Source organism: Fusarium redolens (genome assembly GCF_020744475.1).
Source record: "Fusarium redolens strain MPI-CAGE-AT-0023 chromosome Unknown BKA55scaffold_2, whole genome shotgun sequence".
Taxonomy (NCBI): domain Eukaryota; kingdom Fungi; phylum Ascomycota; class Sordariomycetes; order Hypocreales; family Nectriaceae; genus Fusarium; species Fusarium redolens.
The window spans coordinates 1,119,764-1,135,696 of record NW_025763665.1 but is presented as its reverse complement, the minus strand read 5'-3'; the positions used below and the strand labels follow the sequence as shown (position 1 = coordinate 1,135,696).

The window sequence follows — 15,933 nt, the reverse complement described above, 5'->3', positions numbered from 1 at the left end:
GGCTGTCATGCTGTGCTACACTGAGAATCGTAATCTTGGACGCCGCAACATCAGATCTTCCATTATCTCTCTTATGGTAATGCTGTGAATCAACGTCGCGTCACACTGCATCTCAGCCCAGGCACAGACATATACGTTTTGCATATCTTGGGTACCATTTGTTCATCAATTCATCGACAATCACCGTGGCGACACATCCATCGCAGAAAATCATATTCGGAGCTTCACCTTCAACCAACCACGCCTCAAAGCCACTCACCCTCGGATTGCTGAGCCGTTTATCATCTCCTCAATTCCTCAAGGATATGGCACCTTTTGGACAGATATTCCCGATTCAGCTGATGGTTTGAGGCTCCTTGATTGACAAGGCCAAGAACAGAGTTGAGCAAACTACAGCAGAACTATACCATTTCCAGTGTGATCTAGAGTGTGCAAATGCTGAATCCTAGCATGTTGTAGATGCAGTCCATCACTCACCCCACCTCTTAGTCTCTTTGGCGAAGCTCGAACTTCTTGACAAGGAATAGAGGAATTCATCCGTCAATTGTCACCGCTCCCTTCGAGGAATAGCTGTGACGGACTGCGATTCGTACATGAGCCGGATTGATTTGTTCATGTGAGCGAGTTTGGCCGCGACCTTTGAGTCACACGATGAGCAAGACGAGATCAAATCTTTGACCGCAAGTATGAGCAATGCTCGTATAACCATTCGTAAGGCGAAATTCCAGTCTCGAGCCAGCAAAATATAGTCGAATTGTGGATGAGGCGAGGAATGACCAAACAAGAACCAACCAAATTCATACCGCCATGATCCGCCTGACTTCTATCGCATTGAAAATCAAAGCGGATAGGAATGCTGTAATGGAGCAAACAAACTGAAAGAAAAACGGTCCGTCCCACTAGCCTGCCGGTTAGAGTGTTTTCACTTGATTCGTGGAAGAGGCCATCAATGTGCGCTATGATTGGTTATTGAGTGACATAGGGCCAAGATTAGTGTCTATTCTCATCCAAAACTCCCATGAACGCACTGCCTGAACAGGAAATCGAGGTCGAAGGAGGTGGTGGGCCAAGTAAGAATCTGACAGGGGCTCTTTACAGGGCACTACTCCTGTAGCCTCTGATAGAGGGCCTCAGAGCAGTTGCACTTGGAGTTGGAGTTGGTGGGGGCTAGAACCTTGACGATCCAGGGACCCTTTGAGGGCCTCTAACAGCGACAGGGGCACACCACCGAGCACCAGCCGCGGTAATAATGCGAAGAAACCACTATGAGGTCAACGTACGATTTATCTACTCGCCTGGGGCGTGTCGGTGGTTCTCTCGAGACTTGGACCAAGTTCGGAAGAATAGCTGCCCGAAAAAGATCATTCCGCTCTGCGAAGGATCGCAATGGGAAGCAATTACAGGACCATCGTTTGGTGATGGAGGTTGTTAGCAGGGGACAGTCCACAAGAATGGTGGCGGAGGCTAGACTCTGGGGCTGGAGCTTCAACTCCATCTTAAACACTCTGTTGAACGAGCTCGAACTCAGGCTTGAGAATACCTTGATCTAATGCGATATGTGTGAGTCAAAAACATAAAGTTTCAGATGTAACGGTTTCCGGTCCCACAACCACAGAACCGGCGTGGTAAAAATTTGGGTGCCCTGGAATCATCCAGGCTCCGGGATAGAGTGCAAGAATCTTGACCGTTGAAAAGTTTGTTCCTGGATGGAATGAGGCGCGAGGAAAGAGTAAACTTTCCAGGCTCGGAAACATATTCGTCGTTACAATTGCAAGGGCACACAAGCTTGCATGTTGACACACATTCACATTCGCATTCAAATCTGCTCTACCACCCAAGTCACATGGCTAGCTTCATGTCCAGGAACACAAGAGTGTTACGTTTGACAACAGCATGCAGGGGAATAATACGTTGAACAAGAGATCAAATGATACTCGGCATGTCCACGTCGTTGATGACAGCAATGCCAACAACTCATATCTTAACGTATGGCAATGTCGACGTTGAAAACATGAGGCGAGGACCCCATACAGTGCACCATAGGAGAATAAAGAAATACCGATCCATGCTGGTCGTTTATTTCTCGTTTCTCAGGATTTCGCATGCAGCTGATGGGGCTTGTCTCCCGCTCTTATGCCGAAGCTACTTGGTCCGTGATGACCCTAGCACTACAGTGTACAGAAAACCACAGTACGAACAGACTCAACAGAGTACGGATACGCAGGAGAGGTTGTAGAGCATGCGAGAAAGATAAGATCAATTTGCAATTGAGAAATGTGATGACACGAGAAAACAGACTGATCATGATTGTGCTGAGGGTTGCCATGGGCATCCATCATCACTATCACTATCCATCGAATTGGGTTTGGTCTGTTCTGCTGATGGATGAGATTACAATCCATACTGGCAACGATGTAAAAACTCAGACGTTGCGGGGTGATATGGTGCGTTGACTCGTTGCCCAACCTCACCTCACCTCTGTCACTCAACTCATCCTGAGCTAAGGTGAGAAACTCAAGCTCCCGGCGCTTAAACGCTCGTTAGGGCCGCTATACTACTAATTGTCCAAGGTGTGGCACTAACGGATCTCCAGCTGTGGATAACGAGATTGGGTGTGCTTAACCATGTTAAGCCTAACGCCTCAAGAGCCAGGGTCGCAACGTGCGCCAGCTTAAGCCAATCGACGAGCACAGACAGCTCGAGGCATGGTGCCCCACGCTCTTCTGTTTAACTGGGACCAGGATACTTCTCTTCTTCCATCGTCATCAAGCGTCCCAGCAAAGACACTGTTTCTCTACCAGCAGCATCTAGCCCCCCCCGGCCCCCAGTCACCCTCTGATTCGTGATCAGAGCACAGAAACGTGACTGGACGTGCATTCTTGCACGCGAGACGCAGCCACTCTGCCTGGACTGAAGGCCCAATTGATACTACCAGCTTGACGCCGTGCACGCTTCAATGCTCGACTGGCATTGCCTGGTACTTTATCTGAACCAGCAGTGGATACATGTTTCTCAGAAGGGGGTCGGCTTGTTCCTTCAACTCAATTAAGCATTTGATATCACCGCTTCTCAGATCGTACACAAGTACAATGCCCTCGATCAACGCTTGATCTACATGTTGGTTGACAGGACGAATCTCAGTCTGGCTGTTGGTGATAACATGTTGCTTGCTTTCCGCTTCCTGCGTCCCGTGCCGGTGTGATGAAGCCGCAGCACCCTGTTCTTCACCCTAGGATCTTTGCTCCCACCCTCCTCTTTCTCCTCCCGTCTCTTTCTCATCCCCCCGAACAAGCCAGGGTACAAGGGTCTAGTGTCTAGGGACTGACTGGGCTACAGTACCCCAAGGGCCTAGAGACATGGCCACACACTCTGCATTTAGCACCTCACCCAAGTCTATTCTTGTCTCCATCCACTCCGTGACCGCTCATGTTCATGCTTCTACTGGTTCCCTCAGTCTCCAGCGTCGAGCTATAGTGCATACATAACGTCCCGTAACCGCCCGCTCACTCCCCTGGTCCCCTTCTCCCAAGTTTTGCGACCTGTGTATTATCTTCTCGACACCACGAGATTTATGTTTCCTTTATCTGTTTCTCTTTGTTTCGAGGCGTCTCCTCGATCGTGCTTAGGCACTGAGTTCTAAAGAAGCAACCGCCGGCGACGGCCATACTAAGCAATAACCAGCTGATACACCCAACCTCACCAACAGTATTTGGTGCCTGGTAGCATCAACTACTTGATATCTGCTGACATAAACTCCAAAATGGTAAGCAGGAGAGCTCGGCCAGCGAGTGTAATGGATATCACTAACACTGACCCGTAGGAGTACACATCTTTCCGAGGCGGAGACCGCCGAACATACTCACAAATGCGACAGCAACCCCTACCTCGGGACACCTTCTTCAGTCTCAAGAATGATTCTCAAATACTAGAACGACCAATTTCAGTGGCAACCGAGTTTGTGGACACGGACTGGGAAGAAGAGGATGAAATCATTAGCGACGAGGAGGACAACTCGCCTCGCATAAGTTTGCAATCAGTATGTGTCTCATAGGGGAGCCGATCGAGCTCGATAAGAACTAACAAACATATCCAGGCAGGGCAACCTAGCTTCACAACAGTTTCTTCCTATGATGAGGTTCCAACGCCAAGATCGAGTAGAAGCCAAGAAGTTGCGCTTGATTATTCCCCGAAGCAGGTTGAAGGTCCTCGAGGGCCTCACCTTTTTCGGAACTCGACTGACCAATACTCCTCCACTGAAGAGGACATTATTTTAACATTGTCACCTATCACTCCCAAGGGACCTCGGAACATTGCGGACTTCCTCATGACATCCCAGCCACCACCGCCCCGAGCCAGTCCTTTCCAGTACACTGATGCGGAACTGGATACGACAACTCTGGCATCATGGTCCACTGAGATGGTTGCGCAGGCTATGCTCAATGCTGGCGTTGAGCTGTCCGTGGCAGACCGATTTATGGAGAATGATATCAGTGGTGCAATTCTGATAACGCTTAAGTTTGAAGATCTCAAGGAGCTCAACATCCAATCATTTGGTATCAGGACCAAAGTCTGGCATCAAATCCAAGCTCTAAGAGACAGCATACCTGCATCGCCTCGGCCAGAAACACCAATTGAGGACGTTCCAAGCAAGGAAGTTGTTAGAGAAGTGCGAAGAGCGGAAGAAGGTGGTCTTAAGCGTCGCCAGAGCAGCAAGCGGCGTCACCGCGCAAGGACAAATGGAGATGATATCACTCCTATGGAGTCAGTGTCTATCATCGGTATTGAGCAAGTCATACCAAAACCCCATCACTGTTCTAAGGGGGAGAACTGCTCCAAGTTCAGAAAGCAACAGCAGCTTATCAGGGCATTCAAGAAAGAATATCCACATGTGGATATTAATGCCACTGGTACCGTCATGGTTGGAGATGCTGGCAACCCTGAGACGGCCAAGGCATTGGACCCTAACAAGGTCCGTCCCGTGTCGGACGCCGTGCCTTCTGTTGTCGCATCCTCGGATGTCATGGGTCCTGGCATGCCTCCTCTCCAGTACCTTTACGAGGCATCTCTGCGTGGTGTTCAGTCAAGGGATCCTCAAGATAACGTCAGACAATTCCTCAGCTTCCAGCACCAACAACAGGGAGACTGCAGCGCCGAGGTACCTCCCACACCTCCATTTGATGGTATGCCAACCGCACAGGCTCAGCTTCCTCACCAAGGTCTGCGCCGGCTACCTAAACTGTCCATTCCCGGGAAACCTCAGCTACCCCCGTCGCGTCTTGGAGCTTCTTCTGTGCCTCCCCCTCAGAAGAAGCCCACGCAGTCATTTGCTCAACATCAGCAACAATTGCAACAGCAACATCAGCCCGCCTTTATCCCTTACCAGATGGAGAAGACTAGCCCTCGATCTCCTGATCTGGAGATGACGCCCAGGAACAGCTTCCGTCACGGTACACCATTCTCAGAGCTTGATGTTCCTATTACAGCTGTACCCATTGGACCAGTGGCTCGAGATTTCTCCCAATCTGTCCCCCCTGATATGAACTACCGCACATCTCCAACTAACAATGTTTCCCCTCCTCGCTGCCAGTCTCGCACCTCAGCTCGCCGCCCATCTTTCCCTGTGATGCCCGCTCTGGAGGAGAACAAGCCTGTTCTCGTTAGCCGCCCTTCCCAGGGATCCCCTTCACCCAAGTCGCCACAAGGTTCGCGATCTCAGCAGCCTCTTCAGCCACCCCCTCGTGACAACTTGCCTTTCTCTCGTGGTCAGCTTAATGGGTCTGAGAAGGTCCTGGCACCAACGATTACACCTCTTGGTGCCAAGGGCAAGTCTCCCTCTGCTGACCCTGCCAATGGAATCAGCCACCAGGGCCCAATGAAGAAGCGCAAGACAAAGATGCTCCGGCATGAGTGGCAGGACGGTTACTTTACTCTGAAGGGTACCCGCCTCAATATGCACAAGGATGCTGAGGAGCTCGGCCGAACCCTTGAGTATGTGGACATTGACGACTATGCAATTGCCTGCTCAAGTGTTGCATCCTCTTCAAAGCTCACTGCTGCCTTCAAGACGATGCATCTTTCTCGTGGAAGCCACAGCCGCGAGAAGAGTGACCCCGTTGGTGCCTTTGCTTTCCAGCTCATCCCTCAAGAGAAGAACACTGCCCGCCTTCGTAAGCGTGAGAGCCATCTACAACCTGCTGGCGCCATTCCCGCAGAAGGTGTCAATGGTACAGGCAAGACGCATCACTTTGCTGTCAAGAACCGAGATGACCGCATCGACTGGATGCGTGAGCTTATGCTTGCAAAGGCTCTCAGACAAAAGGGCGAGGGTTTCGAGATCAGCGTTAATGGAAACATGATCTGAACCACCACACCCGCCACCTTTCTATCACTTACCAAAACTCTACTCTGCTTTGATTTCACTCTGATACCATTGACCTGATACCCCTCTATGGTGGTTATTGGGCCTCGGTATTTCTTTTTGTTCTTGTGTTATTGTGCACTTTTTACATGCCAGATCGTACAACCATTATGCGAATATTTGCTGCGGCTCTCTCGCGGGATGCTTACACAGCGGATGAATGTTAGCTCGAGATGAGCAATGATGTCTATTTGGGTACTGGAATTTGCATACCTGGGATGTTTTCCTTGATTGATAGGCTATTGCTCGATGGGAACGAGCTGCCTCCGTTTTATACCATTCGCACACGACTTTAGAAAACTCAACACTGCACAACTCACTCCCTTAAATATTTTTTCATGACCGATGACGCAGATACCACATGGCGCTTGTTGATTTTTTACTTCATATAGGTAGCTCAGGCTAGCTTCTTGGGATAGGAAAAGAAAAGAAAATGAAATGATGAATTTGAATGAACTGTCCTTGAAAGCTATGTGATATTAATGTCTTCCTGGGAACTTATTGTCAAGTGTTGCTATGGAGTCTCTATTATAGGTGTTTGTTATGGTCTCTTCCCTGCATGGCCCATATTGGTAGCTCGGATGATCCAAGTTGTAGCCTCGAGGCCTTTTGATATTTATTATCATCGACATCTAGTTGTAGTGTTTGTGATACACTCTACTCAGCTGATGCAGGCCAACATCCATATATAATTTCTCTCTTCCAACCTGACTATCACATACGACCACAGCTCGTGTAGAATACGGGGTCCCGTCCGCTCCCCCATCGTCAAGCCACGAAGCGCCGGATTAGTAGTTGGGTCGGTGACGACCAGCGAATACCTGGTGTTGTATGTCTTTTTTGGTGTTTATACCCTTTTGGTCTTCATTAATACGAGGTACGCTGTATACTAGAACCAGCGCCTAGCAACATACCTGGGTGAGCAGACCATCTCCCAGGCGTCTCATGAGCAGGATATAGGACATAGAGACGCATTGAGACGTCAAATGGTACATTTTCCCCACCTGTATATGCAGAGTACAATATCTTACAGAATTCGCTTCCCTTATCCCTTTGTCTCTATCCAATGCCGTAACATCGTGTCCTAACTATACATCCTGTCTACGCGCCGTCATGTATCATATTTCTGCTTACGCCGACTTGAAGCCAGGTCGTAGCACTCCCGACTTCTGGGCCACCTTCTCCCAGTCGATCAACTTCCACCATGACTCGGCGAAAGCAGTCTTTCCACCCTGGCCACCAGCGCCAACACCCCAATCCAGCAGCCATGCGTGCTCCCAGGTGTTTAGACACAGAAGAGGCTCCAGCTCAACACCACCTGGGGGAAGATCGCTGTTTCGCTTGTTGGCACCGAATGCCTGGTTGTGCATAAAAGTGCGGGCAGAGCCATCCTTGCCCACGGCGTTCATATCGGTAGTCTGGGCGCGCCAGTGAGCGCCGGGGTAAGGAGATCCGGCGAGGTAGGTGGGTAGAAGACGGTAGTCGCCGGGACCAGCCTTGACGAGCCAGAGGAAGCCCGGGCCGAACATGGCGGAGGCAGTGATGATGAATTCGCGGCGGAGGGTCTCGATGGAGGAGAATGAGGCCTCTAGTTCGCTGCGGAGGGCGTCGGGCATGGGGGTTCCTTCTGGTGCGATGCCTTGGAAGAAGAAGTGGTTGTTGTGCGCCATGGAAGCATAGTTGAAGATGGGGGCCTGATTAGGCTCGCGGGCTGTCATGAGAGCAATTGTCTTTGTGTCCTTATCCTCGAGCTCAGTGCCTGGGAGTTGACATGTCAGTAAGTGTTGAATTGGTATATGATTCAATGTCAAATTGGGAAACATTGTGTTGGTTCAATGCTGTCCCAGAACATCAATGCCACACATACCAACAGTCAAAGCATTCAGCTTCTCCACCGTCAACTTCATGTATTCAGTCCAAGCGATCGAGAAACCTCCAGGGCTCATGAGGTTAGGAACACCCTCAGAATAGTCGTGCGGCAGTTGGGGAACATGATGGATTGATCGGCGGGCATTGACTGTTGAGCGCAGGCCGAGGCCAAAGACCGAGCTAGGAACTCTTAATCTAGGACGAAGCATTGTGTGAAGGGAAGGTCGACGGTATTAGGGGAGCTAGTCGGCGTTGGAAGGACCGTCGTCGTCGTCGACTTGGATTGTACTTTTTTTTGGGGTGTTGATAGCCGTCGCCTGAGGTTTCTTCACGGAGCTAAGTTGAACCGAAGATGAACCACGACGCCACAGGATGGGGAATGTCCATGTGGCTCAAGTTTATCCTCTGGGCCAAGACTAACCAGATTCTGGACTTTAGTCTGCGTTGAAGAGTCTAGATCGAATTTGGGCTTAGCTTCAGTTTAATCTGAGAACAACCAGCAGCAGGAGCCGAATATCCATGACCACGCTCAGGCTCAGGCTTAGAGAAGTCTAGGCGTCGATATTCATGATCAGTCAGTACCGTCAGTCACAAGCGCCTCGTTCTCATTTTTGACTTTCCCTCCCCCTTTCATTTTGTCTCCATTCGCCATCTTCTTTCGGTCTTTCTTTTTGCTATCATTAACCTTATACCAAGATAAATACAAGTTTCATCTCTTAACATATTTTGTAAGAGTTTTGTTCTCAACAACTCTCATTCGTCTCTTTCTTCGCCCCCCGTTGGACCCTTTTGGCTGTCCTGAAACATCACCACTTCTCCTCTCTACTGAGACATTCGACATCATAATCAATCAAATATCGTCCACGTCTACGTCCACGTACACATGCAACCTCCGTCGAACCTCGAAGATATACCAGTCGCCGCCGATGATGCTTCTTCCTTGATTCTCGCCCATTCTTCAACAGTTATCGAGATGGCTACCTCAGCTATCGCCTCGGCCGCCTCCATGGCTTCCTCCACAGCTGCATCGGCAACCTTCATCGCGTCCGGATCACCACAGTCATACGACGAAGACGATTCCAATGGGGAGTGCTCGTTACTTGGCTCCTTTGCGCTGCTTGTACAAGGCGCACTTGGTGCTCTGGCTCTACTCTCCCTCGTCTATAAGCGGTGGCGGGAACGACCTCAGCGACCGCTCAAGATTTGGTTCTTCGACGTGTCCAAGCAGGTTTTTGGTTCTGTGCTCGTCCACATCGCCAATATCTTCATGTCCATGTTGACGAGCGGTCGGTTCTCGGTCCAGGTCGACCCATCAGCAACACCCATGATGAGACGCTCCGATGACGATAACTACGCCCCAAATCCCTGCTCCTTCTATCTTCTTAACCTCGCGATAGATGCAAGTACCAGCTTATCCTGTCATTCATACTCCAGACCTGCTAACATATATAGACCACTCTCGGTATCCCCATCCTCATCATTCTCCTAAAGATCCTCACAGGTCTCGTTCGTTTCACACCAGTCGGTAAACCCCCCGAATCTGTTCAGTCTGGCAACTACGGTACCCCGCCCAATGTCTGGTGGTGGTTGAAACAATCAGTCATTTACTTCTGTGGCCTTTTTGGCATGAAGATCTGCGTCCTCATCATCTTCATCATGATGCCCTGGATCTCAAAAGCTGGCGATTGGGCTCTTGGCTGGACTGAGGGCAATGAGAAGCTTCAGATCGCGTTTGTCATGATGATCTTCCCTCTCATCATGAACGCTCTTCAATACTACATCATCGACTCGTTCATCAAGCTAAAAGAGACCAACCACGAAAGCCATGGCAACGAATCTGATGACGAAGGCCGCCGCAGGAGGTACGACGATAGCGAGGATGAGACTTCGCGTGTCAGACTTGTCGATTCAGAGCACGAGACTGACAGTGAGTCCGATGACGATGACGATAAGCCTGTCGCGCGTCCCACTCATTCCACGCAACCCAAAGGCAGAGACTCTGGAGAGTATGATCCCGAGCGCGACGGTGACGATCGAACAATCACAGGAAGTAGTGCGAGCGCCCGTGATCCTCAGGACAAGGTTCCCCAAGAGCTATATCCCAAGGAGTAGAAGAGGTTATAAAGCCTTGGACAAGGCTGTTTGTGTTGTTTTAAGTGTTTCGAGCTTTCTGGTGGTATGGGTCTTTTACAAGCGATCTCTATTGGCCTCGAGTCGCGGCGTCTCAGCAGCGGATGGAGATATATTATATTGCACATCATGGGGATTCTTTGTCGGCATTCAGCGGAAGTCAGGCTCACGGCGTAAATAGGAGCCTGTGGCGTTATCAGATGGGATTACACCTCGGGATTAGAAGCGACTTTAAATCAAACTTCACAAAGCCTCGTGGGCGAGGATCATTATTGTGTACCAAACTCATCGTGTAAATGTATGGCCAAGTCTTGGCTATGACGCCAAGCTTGCATGAAGCTGAACAGAGTTTCATCACGCAGGCGAGAAGTACCTGTGTCGTAGCCAAGTGGTGCTTTCAGACCATCTCTCTTTATGGTGACAAGACAAATCCGTATCATGGGGCCTCCAAAAATATAACCTGAGTATCCAGACCCAAATTCTAAAAACAAGTTCGACTGAAATTCTCCCCGGAAACGCCAACGCATAAAACTAAGGTAGTAACAAAATGCATGAAGCAACTCCGTATATCCATGAAATACTCAGAGAAACACAGTCATATATGCCTTTTCTTTCGTTCACCCCCAAAGTGTCATAAATCTGCCATTTAAGGCTGGTATGGCTTGAAACCTGGGTATGGCTCCTGAGGAGAGTGGGACTCTGGCATGTGTTGCCGCTGGGGAACAGGATGAGCACCATAGCTGGCTTCGGGGCCGGGAGGCGGTGTTCGATAATCGTTCATAGGCGCTGGAGACTGACGAGGCGGCTGAGCGTAGCCGAAATCGTTTTGGGGACCGGGTGATTGACGAACGGGTGATCCATAACCATAGTCTTCTGGTATAGCTGGAGAACGGCGAGGAGGAAGCTGTCCGTAAGTGCCAAATTCATCCTGATGCATTGAAGTTCGCTTGGCGAAACTGGCGGGACGCGGCGGAGGAGTCCCTCGGTATCCGCTATAAGTTGCTGCATAGTCGTTGGGGGAAGTGGCCTGGCCATAGCCTTGTTGTCCGTAGCCATGCATCTGCCCGTAGCCTTGGTTTTGATCGAATCCTTGATCATGGCCGTAGCCTTGGTTATCATATCCATTGTTGTTCAACGCTGGAGAGCGGCGTTCATGTGGCATTGGTGCGACAGCAGCGGCACTGCCGTACATCGGGTTCATACCGGGGGCTTGATAGCCGTAGCCTTGTTGGTCGATAGGTGAATAGGCATCGGGAGCTTGGTTAGCGCCCAGGTAGCCACTTGAGTTACTCTGTGCCTGGCTATAGGGGGTCAAATTGTTCGGTGAAACCCCACCCATCATGTTGCTTTGCTGACTAGGGGGTGGCTTTGAAGGTAGAGTGTCAAGCTCAACGGCCTCTGTGTGAACCTCGACCTTTTTGCTGCTAGCACCCTCCCAGCTGGGCATTTCAGGGAGGGCATCATCGTCTCGGCCTTTACTCGTTTCGAATTCCGCATACTGAGGTGGCTCGGATCGCATGGGCTTTGTGACTCCGTATTGAGGCGCTGAGGGGTTCATTGGGGGTTCACTTCGGTATCCATGGTGCTGACTCTGGGGAGCATAAGGGTCATCCAGATGCTTTGTGGCACTGCGTGGAGGGTCACAAGCACCGCAGCAGTTACCGCAGCACTTCAGGCACTGGCAACAGCTACAACAACATGAAAGACCACAGCAGCAGCAACGAATAATACACCAAACAATACTGAAAATGATGAGACCTCCGATGATCATCACACCAATTACTGGCCATCTGGGTTATGTTAGTAGAGAAGGCGTCGGGGTAACAAGGAATATACGCACTTGCACCACGCCACGTTCATACAGTTGTCCCAGCTGGAGAAAGCAGTCGCGAAGTCTTCTGATTTTTGTGCAACTTCATCGGTTGTTTGCGCGGCATCGGCTAACATGTCTCGTCGTGAAAGGTCGGCTACAATTGTCCGGACAAACTTGTCCTTGACAACCTCCCAGGCACTGCCCCGAAGGCTCCGCGCCATGGCCTCGTCAATGGAGGGCATTTTATTGATGTGTCCCGGTTATAAATGGAACTACTAATGAGTGAAATTGCTTCGGAAAGATCGAGAAAGATATAATGGATATCGTGTTGTGTATTTTGCTCGAGGTTGCGGGTATAATACTTGGTTGCATGGGCGAGTCGACAATACTCGAATTGAGTTCGGGATGTTGATCGAGAAACGGTCAAAAAGTCAAAACACGATGTTATTGAGACAGCGACGTATGCCGTATCTTCTTTCAGCGCGTGTCAATATTGAAGCGGGTCGTTAATCGAAGGTTGGAATGAAGGACGGTGGTTCAGCGGAAGAGGACTGTTGATGAAGAAACAAAAGCGGCGCTCGCACCGTCAGTACAAGAGAATGTTATGAAGAAATGATCAAGAGAGTGTAGATGACCTATACGAGGTTAAAGAGAGGCCTAGGAAACGACAGCCACATCACCAAAGTCGTTCGTGTTGATGTAGAGAATAAAGTGCAAGCCTAGAAGTCAAAGAGAAGGGAAGAAAGCACTGGTGGAGCTGGAGGTGTCAGAGGCGCCCGCCAGGTGGAGAGACCTGGCCACTGGGGTCAGGGAGACGCTGAAAGGTCCAGAATTACCGCGAGTGGCGGGGATGATCCAGGGGAAAACGGGACCGCTAATGGTTCAATTTGCCCCTGATCGATAAAACATCCCTGTCAGAAGAGTTCTGAAACTGTGAAACTCGACAGGATTGTCGCTTGGATATTCATTGGTGGGGGGCGGACAGTTCAGTTTCGTTCAGTTCAGTCTGTGAGTGGACTCAGTGGAGGGGAGCAAAGTTGTTTCCGCGTTTAGAGAATACGTCCATTAAATTGAACATGAACTTTGTTGTAATCTGACTTTGAATCCATCCAATACGGGCTTTCAACAGCTGACTTTAACAGTTGAAGGGGTGATGACGACTTCATGGCTTGACTTAACCCTAGCCTTTATAGGACCGACATCGGGTGATTGAACGAACATTCGCGGAGAATGCTGTAAAGAGAATGGTTAAGAGCACGCTTGGGAAATTGAGAGTAGCAAGATGGGCAAGTCGAGAGTTGACGATCTTTGTTTTATGTAACCTATGGAGTATTGGAGTATCGCCTGAGGACATTCTAAGGTAGATCAACCTGCGAGGTCAAACAACAATGTCCAGCCACTTCTCAAACACAACCCGAGTCTTTGTTCTTTAAATCATGCGCGATAAAAGCCATGAAATTATCTCCAGCATCAAAGACGCCATACCGTTATTAGCCCTTCTGCCAGAAGCTCAACCCTGGTCTTGGTGCGGGCCACAGGGGCTTCTTCCATTTCCGAAATGACAGGGTCGTCTCGATTGCCGGACGATCCTGTCGCAGAGTTTGAGTGGAAAATGAAGGGTTTTGAAATGATTTCGTCATTTATCAGTGTCAGATTTCAACGGCTGGAGAGTTATGGAATTGGTGGTAAAATGCAAGATGATCAATGGGTATTTGGACATGCTCTCTGCAAGGTATGCACACTAGACCAGACACTCGGGACTTGGCGTGGAAAAGATCAAAGAGCCAAGGCTTGGGTTCCTTTTGTTCTGATTGCGATGTGCAGCACTGCCTTTATACGCGGATGAACTCGGCATTATTGTATTGGCCAAAGAGATATTCAGATCGTCGTCCACTGCTACCATGAAGGGATATGCGCAACCCAACGAATGGGTATCCCGCAGATTTTGTTTCTTCCCGCCACCTTCATCATGTTTCATGCAGGTCCCGTCAACGGCTGTGACGTTGATATCGGATTATTTATGCATACGTTCAAAGTGGATGCGGTTAACTTCAGTTCATTCATCAATATCAAGTCCTTCAAGTCACGACAGATGTGTCGAAATGTTATCACTGGCGCGTCACAAACATAGCTCGTCTAACTATTTCGATAAATATTCGCTGAAGAGAAGACTAGAAACAATTAGGGAAAAAATAGTTCTCATAATTCCATCCAGGCCATGCTCGTGGGAGCAATGCCTCTTATCACAGTATGTCTTGACGTAAGACCATTCATTACATACCGAGCTCCCAAACGCCTCAATCAGTGGTATCCTTTCCATATCGACCGTGTTTTAAAACAGTTCCCATTCCAAGTGCATCCACCGCCCTGCCTTATTTTCCAGGAGGAGGACCAGCAGGTGGCGAGTAGGCACCTTCACGCTGATATGTGCCCTGTGGTTGCTGAACTCCAGAATACTGGCCCTGGCCGTAGTATCCGTCGTTGGTGTTGAATGTCGTACCTGTGTACTGAGGCTGCTGTTGCTGGCCATACGCTGGAGGTGGAGGTGGAGCTCCGTAGCCACCGTTCTGCTGGTAGCCCTGGTTATAACCGCCTTGGTTGCCGTAGTTGTACATCTGATGGTTGTTGTTGTTTCCCCAAGGCTTGGCCGCCATCCATCCAGTGCCGTACACGGGCTTAACGCCACGGCTTTTGCGACGGCGAGAGAATCTTGATATGTTAGCAAGATACTCCAAACGGCAATTAGAGTGCAAATACTTACAGGCAGCAGAAGAGGAAGAGGACGAAGAAAAAGATGATGATGCCGGCTAACACCCAGCGCCCCCAGTAGGACCAGTTGTTACGAACACATGTTCGTCCATTCCAAGTCCTGCCATAAGGGCATCTGTAGTAGTCGCGCGCAAAAATATCTTCAGTGGGCGCCATTGTGATTATGAAGATGCGCGATGTGTATACGCGACGATGATAGAGTAGAGTTCAAGAGCGTTCAATTGACAAACTCTGTTTTTGACGTGTTGTTTGCGGCGCTGAGTCGCCTGGCTATGACGTAGAATGTGTGTGATGATGTTCCAAGGGAGGTGACGTCTTTATCTGATAGGTTGTGTAAAAGATCTGTTACAGTAGGTGATTGACGATTTAATCCGGGCCGTGAAAGGGTGTAAGAAAAAGTAGGATAATAGGTTTTTTGCCAAGTTCCACACAAATGAGGGAAGGGAAGACAAGAGAGTGGGAGGAGGGCCCTTTATGCAAAGTGCAACTCAAACGACGAAGCCAAGAGAAAGAGAATCATGATATCCACCCAAGCTTGGCCTAGAGCCTAAAGTTGCCTGCGTAACTCTAACAAAAACGCGGTCACAAGCCTCTTCTTGGTCTCGAGAGTTTCCACTTTTGTCTTGTCTTGGCCAACATGGTGTGTTCTTGGCTATCAAACGAGGTTTAATGCTATTGCGCTGCGTGGTCGATAGTGGCTGTGCGCAAAGATACAGTAACAGTTGGAAGCTTGGCGCTTACATCACGGTAACCTTTATATCTGCCGTGATTCCCGCTATAGAATCACACTATGCTACGTTCAAGGGTGATATACAGGTTTGAAAAGTGAGTCAAGGCCGTCATCAATACGCAGCGTATTTGCGTATCAATTGATCATCAATCTCTTTGATTATCAATTGGCAACGGGAGGCCTATACTTCACCGGCAAGTTTAT

The 15,933-nt window shown here is 49.5% G+C and overlaps 6 protein-coding genes across 6 annotated transcripts; 3 read left to right on the top strand and 3 right to left on the bottom strand.

Moving 5' to 3' along the window:
• Positions 1-1,311: 1,311 nt before the first annotated feature.
• BKA55DRAFT_554094 (uncharacterized protein) lies at positions 1,312-2,080 on the top strand. The gene has a single exon (XM_046191574.1). The coding sequence runs from the start codon at positions 1,712-1,714 to the stop codon at positions 1,913-1,915; it is 204 nt and encodes a 67-aa protein (XP_046054840.1). The 5' UTR covers positions 1,312-1,711; the 3' UTR covers positions 1,916-2,080.
• Positions 2,081-3,865: 1,785 nt separating this feature from the next.
• On the top strand, positions 3,866-6,361 carry BKA55DRAFT_500127 (uncharacterized protein; the record flags this gene model as incomplete). Its single annotated transcript, XM_046186722.1, has 2 exons — positions 3,866-4,036; positions 4,094-6,361. 2 exons carry the CDS (start codon positions 3,866-3,868, stop codon positions 6,359-6,361), a joined length of 2,439 nt encoding a protein of 812 aa, XP_046054839.1.
• An 817-nt stretch (positions 6,362-7,178) lies between these two features.
• Positions 7,179-8,621, bottom strand: BKA55DRAFT_554090 (Manganese/iron superoxide dismutase). Its single transcript, XM_046191573.1, has 2 exons — positions 8,286-8,621; positions 7,179-8,177 (listed from the first exon to the last, which is right to left on the bottom strand). Exons 1-2 carry the CDS (start codon positions 8,494-8,496, stop codon positions 7,549-7,551), a joined length of 840 nt encoding a protein of 279 aa, XP_046054838.1. The 5' UTR covers positions 8,497-8,621; the 3' UTR covers positions 7,179-7,548.
• Positions 8,622-8,740: 119 nt separating this feature from the next.
• On the top strand, positions 8,741-10,682 carry BKA55DRAFT_554088 (vacuolar membrane protein-domain-containing protein). Its single transcript, XM_046191572.1, has 2 exons — positions 8,741-9,686; positions 9,740-10,682. Exons 1-2 carry the CDS (start codon positions 9,171-9,173, stop codon positions 10,397-10,399), a joined length of 1,176 nt encoding a protein of 391 aa, XP_046054837.1. The 5' UTR covers positions 8,741-9,170; the 3' UTR covers positions 10,400-10,682.
• On the bottom strand, positions 10,683-12,280 carry BKA55DRAFT_554087 (uncharacterized protein). Its single transcript, XM_046191571.1, has one exon. It carries the CDS (start codon positions 12,186-12,188, stop codon positions 11,064-11,066), a length of 1,125 nt encoding a protein of 374 aa, XP_046054836.1. The 5' UTR covers positions 12,189-12,280; the 3' UTR covers positions 10,683-11,063.
• A 2,322-nt stretch (positions 12,281-14,602) lies between these two features.
• Positions 14,603-15,155, bottom strand: BKA55DRAFT_589501 (chitin synthesis regulation, resistance to congo red-domain-containing protein; the record flags this gene model as incomplete). The annotated part of the gene is made up of 2 exons (XM_046194943.1): positions 14,603-14,939; positions 14,992-15,155. The coding sequence occupies 2 exons, from the start codon at positions 15,153-15,155 to the stop codon at positions 14,603-14,605; spliced, it is 501 nt and encodes a 166-aa protein (XP_046054835.1).
• Positions 15,156-15,933: the final 778 nt, after the last annotated feature.

Coding starts and splice junctions, on each gene's coding strand:
- BKA55DRAFT_554094 (XM_046191574.1), top strand. CDS start 1,712: ATGAGGCGCGAGGAAAGAGTAAACTTTCCAGGCTCGGAAACATATTCG.
- BKA55DRAFT_554090 (XM_046191573.1), bottom strand. CDS start 8,496: ATGCTTCGTCCTAGATTAAGAGTTCCTAGCTCGGTCTTTGGCCTCGGC. Junction 8,178..8,285: donor GCTGAATGCTTTGACTGTTG/GTATGTGTGGCA, acceptor GTCAACTCCCAG/GCACTGAGCTCGAGGATAAG.
- BKA55DRAFT_554088 (XM_046191572.1), top strand. CDS start 9,171: ATGCAACCTCCGTCGAACCTCGAAGATATACCAGTCGCCGCCGATGAT. Junction 9,687..9,739: donor TTCTTAACCTCGCGATAGAT/GCAAGTACCAGC, acceptor TAACATATATAG/ACCACTCTCGGTATCCCCAT.
- BKA55DRAFT_554087 (XM_046191571.1), bottom strand. CDS start 12,188: ATGATCATCGGAGGTCTCATCATTTTCAGTATTGTTTGGTGTATTATT.